Source organism: Numida meleagris, unplaced genomic scaffold (genome assembly GCF_002078875.1).
Source record: "Numida meleagris isolate 19003 breed g44 Domestic line unplaced genomic scaffold, NumMel1.0 unplaced_Scaffold376, whole genome shotgun sequence".
NCBI classification, from domain to species: domain Eukaryota; kingdom Metazoa; phylum Chordata; class Aves; order Galliformes; family Numididae; genus Numida; species Numida meleagris.
Window position 1 is genome coordinate 40,576 of NW_018364600.1, and position 5,357 is coordinate 45,932.

General features: G+C 51.1%; 1 protein-coding gene and 1 gene segment (V, D, J or C); one reads left to right on the forward strand and one right to left on the reverse strand.

The window, feature by feature from the left end:
- The first annotated feature begins 41 nt into the window (after positions 1–41).
- On the forward strand, positions 42–1,404 carry LOC110391468 (feather keratin Cos1-1/Cos1-3/Cos2-1-like). Its single transcript, XM_021383358.1, has one exon. The coding sequence runs from the start codon at positions 1,070–1,072 to the stop codon at positions 1,373–1,375; it is 306 nt and encodes a 101-aa protein (XP_021239033.1). The 5' UTR covers positions 42–1,069; the 3' UTR covers positions 1,376–1,404.
- Positions 1,405–2,664: 1,260 nt separating this feature from the next.
- On the reverse strand, positions 2,665–3,383 carry LOC110391467. The segment is given in 2 exon segments: positions 2,665–3,028; positions 3,203–3,383. Coding segments are annotated over 2 exon segments (411 nt in total).
- Positions 3,384–5,357: the final 1,974 nt, after the last annotated feature.

Genomic DNA, 5,357 nt, shown 5'->3' on the forward strand with positions numbered 1-5,357 from the left:
CTCCTCTCCTCTCCTCTCCTCTCCTCTCCTCTCCGTCTTTCAGGTCTTCCCCAGCACAAACTATTTTATGATTCTGTGGCATTTGTTTTATTTTTTTGAGAACTGGCAGATTGTACAGGGTGCACAAATTAAAGCAGTCAAGAACTCTTTTCCAGAGGGCAGTGTTACATGACATAGGGTTAAATCCCAGCAGAAAATTCACAGTGGAAAGCCAAAACGAGTGGCCAACAGAGAGAGCTGAGGGGTCAGAGAAAGAGAAGGAAGAGGCACATCCTCATGTACAGGAAGCCCTGGGTATCCAGCTGATGCTTGCTGGATCTTATCCTGAGGATGCCACTTCCAACAGGCACACTGTTGTGAACCAGGCTGATGTCACTTGCATGCTCTGGATCCAACCACCATTACAGCAGAGTCATCTGCCTCACCAATGCAATCCTGCTCTATAAATCTTTGGGCCTTTCATTGCAGCACTGTAAAGAAACCTTCATTAGAGAATGGGCATGACAGAAATCTGGAAATGAAAAGGTAGCACTGCAGGAAACCAAAACACAGCAGGGATGGCTTGCGTTCACAGTGAGCTTGTCATAAAATTATTGCCTGTATCCGTGGTAGCTCTGGGCCTGCAGCGATGAAGAACCAGTATAAAAGGCAGCTGAATTCCCAGCTCTCCCATCCACTTCTCTTGCCTCCTTCTCGTTGGGAACCAGGTAAGTGTGAAGCACTCTCTCCTCCTCTGGCTAAGTCAGATTTCACCTCAACAGTCACCTTATCAGATAGTGGAGGTTCATGCTATGGGAAACGGTAGAGGGGATAAGGTTTGTGTAGACAGTGCTTGGGACAACTTACATGGCTTTAGATTTATGCAGACTGTGAGAGTCTCCTTGGGCCAAACTGTTCTTTGTAGAGCCCTGGCATAAGGAAGTGATGTGACCTGCTGTCACAGCCTTCTCCTCCATCCTTCATAGTTGCCTTTGCTCCTGTGTGAGAGGCTATCCAGGCTGTCCCTCCATACCCAAGTGCTCTACTTTCACTTATCCATCTCTCCTAGGTGTACCTCCAGTCTAAAGACATGTCCTGCTACAGCCAATGTGTGCCATGTCGGCCATGTGGCCCCACCCCTCTGGCCAGCAGCTGCAATGAGCCCTGTGTCAGGCAGTGCCAGAACTCCACCATTGTCATCGAACCCTCTCCCGTGGTGGTGACCCTGCCCGGACCCATCCTCAGCTCCTTCCCGCAGAACACTGTTGTGGGATCGTCCACCTCCGCTGCTGTTGGCAGCATCCTCAGCTCTGAGGGCGTGCCCATCACCTCGGGAGGCTTTAACTTGTCTGGCTTCGGCAGCCGCTACTGTGGCAGAAGGTGCCTGCCCTGTTAAAGCCACTGGCCTTGGTCCTGGAGAAATTCTTGCAGAAACAACGAACACGGTGCTGGATCAAGAGGGAATCTTCAACCCTCTGCATTCAGAATACCTGACCATACTCAGCTACTCTAGGAAATGCTGACAGGAAGGGGAAATCCTGGGCTTTCTGAAAACACGGTTCATGGCTCGTTTTCTTTTCCACAACCTATCCCTTTCTTTTCATTTTCTTTTTTTTTTCCTTTTTCCCATTCTGCTCCAGCGGGCTATGGGGGTCCTCAGAACTAGACCATTCCTTTCCAAAAGGGCAGGAACCAGCCTTGTGTGAGCTCAAATACGGGACTGGACGAATCCTGCACTGTGGAGCCTCTACTCAGTGTGACCTCGTTTTCCTCTGTAAACATTCATTAAAGATTTCTGCATCTCATTTGAGCTTTTGGTGTTACTTTCCGTCATGTGTGGCCTCCAAGGATGCCCAGGGAGAATGGCTTTGCTCTTGATTGGTATGAGTGCTTAAGGAGACCCTTCTCCATTCTGAGAAGAATGGGAGGTTGTGACACACTGCAGAGGCTCCTCTCTTGGATACTGTTCCTTGTAGCTGAAGAAGATATCCCTGGCTATGGCACACCTGTCCCTCCATTAATGCTTAATTCAGTTTGACATTTTGATGTTACTTTCCAGCGTGAATGGCCTCCAGGGCTGCCCAGGGAAAATGGTTTTGCTCTTGGTGGTTATAAGGTGAGCGTTTAAGGTAACCCTTCTCCATTCCCAGAAGAATGGGAGGTTGTGATGCACTACAGAGGCTTCTCTCTTGGGCACTATACCTTGCAGCTGAGATATCCCTGGCTACTGCAGAGCAAGTGACAGTCAGCCTTTCACTTGCAGTGGATCTTCCCACAGCTATCCCCAGAGGTCCTGCAAATGGAGATCACCATCTCTGATGACCTCACAAGAAAAACTAGGAGTGTGTGGGAGGCCAGGGGAGCAAGACATCCAGCAGGCTCTTGGGAACTGAGTTCCTCTTGCTCTCATCAGTACTGCAGTGGGGAAGGAGGAGAGGACAGAAGATGGAAAAGAACTGTGCAGTTGTCCCTCTGGTGTCAAACTCACCTCATGCTGACAGTCCTGCTGTTCCACACAAATACATGGCCTGTTGTTCTGCCCACCTCAGACACAACTGTGTCAGACTCACATTCGCCTCAGTCAAGGGCTGCTATGGGTGCCGTGCCAGGTGCACCCTGGACAGGACGGAGTTCAGCGGCCCTGGACGCAGCGCCCCCTGCGGGCCCGGACGGGACTGTGCCACCGCCCATCATCCGCCCCGCCCCGCCCGCCCGCCGCGGTTCGTGCCCGGCCGCAGCCCCGGCTCCCCTCCCCGTGGGTCCACGGCGCAGTAATACACCGCCGCGTCCCCGAGCCTGGGCTGGGCGAGCCACAAGACGCTGGAGCGGCGGTCTGCCGACACCGACAGCAGTCCTACCGGGTCCGGCACCTCCTTGGAGCCCTTCAGGGCGCTCGCGAGGAATGCGAGGGCTCGGCCCGGGTGATGACGGTACCAATAGATGTAATAGCCGGTCTGTATGTTGGGGTGTGAGCAGGTGATGTTGATGGCCGTGCCCTCGCTGGTCTCTGCCGACGGCTCCTGCTGCACCTGGGCTCTGCTCACAGCCACTGCCGAGAAGAAAACAAGAAGCAAACTCAGAAAATCCGTTTCCTCCAAAAGAAATTTCATGAAGGAAGAGAGAGGGACACGAGGTCGGAAAGAAGCCAGAGGGCCAGAGGAGAGCGAAGCCCCAGACCCCACAGCGCCCGCAGTCCGGCCCCGCCGGCGGCAGCACCGCGCACCCACGAGCACCGCGGCCAGCCCCGCCAGCCCCGCGGCCCGGCACTGCCGCATCCCGCCGCTCCGCTGCCCGCGCTGCGCTGCCCCCGACAGCCCCGGCTCTGCTCCGCCCGCGACGCCTTCTCTCCCCCGCTGCCGCCAGCTCCGCCCCGGGGCTGCTCCGAGCCACCTCGCTGCATTTCGGATGTCTAGTAATGGCGTCTAAAGGCATCTGCAGCAAGACACGTAGTTGAGGAAGGAGTGAAGGAAGTACAGTTGTCTGTAGTTTCCTGAGTTCACTTTCAACCTCATTCTAAAGAGTTCTATGTTCTGTGAATGAAGCTCAGAGGCCTTGTAGGTCTATCTAAAAGAATATGAGTCATGAAAATGGAGGGAGAAAAAACATTAATTACGTTAGACATTTACTTCTCATTATTTTCCCTGTCTCATGGTCCAGCGGGCATACAGTCTTCTTTGCTTTCTTTTTGCTGCCACAGTGGACACTTTTCTCACTATTCTTCCCAGGCAAGTTTTTATCTCAGGCTGAGCTGTAGTGTTCCTGACTGCATCCCAGCATGGGCAGCAATGTCTCTGGGTTGCTCAAAGTAAGTCTGCCCCTTTTGTGTATTTTCTCTCTTTTTTTTTTTTTTTTGAGCTCGTAGAGGAGCTCCATGTGACTATATGCTGGCGTCTGTCACATGTGCTTCCACACGGGAGTGGGCTTGTCTTTGCTTTGAGGAGGCTGTCAAAGATTCAAAGATTAGCCAGCTCTCCTGCACTGTTTCCCCTCCAGGGCAGTTTCCATCTTCTGGCTTATTAATTACTTCGGTTAATCAGTGCATCAGCTATCCGGATTACAAATACTGTCTTCCTTTGATTTCAGAAATCTCCAGAATTCCTGGTGTTCAGCCATACTGCCCTTCCAGCATTTCTTGGGGTGATTAAAGTCACCTCTGTCTGGAAGCAGACTCACATGGAAGAGCCGCACGGAGTAACACACTGATATGCAGACAAGCCCTGGGAGTCCCTCTGCAGCATCCCAGGTGCCAGTCCTTGCCAAGGAAAACTAACAGCCATGACTTCAGAAAACTGGTGCATTGAGTACCCAAAGGGAGGAGTCTCCTTTAAATCTCACACACTTTTTTCCTTCCAACCAACATAAGATTTGGGTTCAACCAGTTATGATGAGTCCCCCCAGTGCATCTTATTTGTCCTCCTCAGTACCCAGGGGGCTGTGCCTCTTCTGAAGCTGCATATCCGTGACTAAAGCAAAAGCCTTTTTTCTGTTCCAGGATATCACCATCTTCCAGCCTCAACCATCTGGACTGCTTCTCTCTCTGGTCTGTTTGCCATGGCCACCACCTGCCATGCCTCTCTTGCTTTGTGTTGTTCAGGCTCTAGTCTTAGACTAGGGACAACCTTGAAGATCAGCTGAGTACCCAACAACCACAGACATCTTGAGGTGACCTGGGCGTGTTGACTGGCATCAGGCTCAATATGATTTGACCTGTTGCCCTGGCAGCCAAGAGGTCCAACTGAATTTTAGTTTTTTTTTAAAACTCCTCATAGCCAAGTGGTCAGAAAAGGTCATTCTCTCACTATAGTTAGCCATGGTGTGTCCTTACCTCAAGTATTTTTTGCTTTTCTGGATTCACATCTTAAAATGGATGTTAAAGTGCTTTAAAGCGGCCAGAGGAGGGCAACAGAGCCAAAAGTGGGCTGGAAGGCATATCCTGTGAGGAGAGCCTGAGGACATGTGGTTTGTCCAGTTTGGAGAACAGAAAGCTGAGGCCACCTCATTGCTCTCTACAACTTCCTGAGGAGGGAATGCAGACAGGGTGCCGGTCTCTTCTCCCTGGTAATTGATGACAGAGCGTGTGGGGGAATGGCACAACACTGCACCAGGAAATGTTCAGGCTAGACACTAGTGATATTGTAACTCAGTCAATCATGAAACACTCTAAGACTCAAATTGTAGTATTAGAAAGCAGGTACTGTTTTCAAAGCCAGATGCATAGGGGATAACCTTCACGTACCATCAGTATCTTGCACAAATGATCTTCAGTTTACATTCATTACTTTACATGTGCAAACATTTTAACATGCAGTACATGCATATTCCATACTTGTCTCCAAAATCATTAACATAGGGTTCTGCCTCTTTGCATATGCTCAGTC

Bases quoted from the DNA above. Each gene is read 5' to 3' on its own strand.
- LOC110391468 (XM_021383358.1), top strand. From the start codon at position 1,070: ATGTCCTGCTACAGCCAATGTGTGCCATGTCGGCCATGTGGCCCCACC.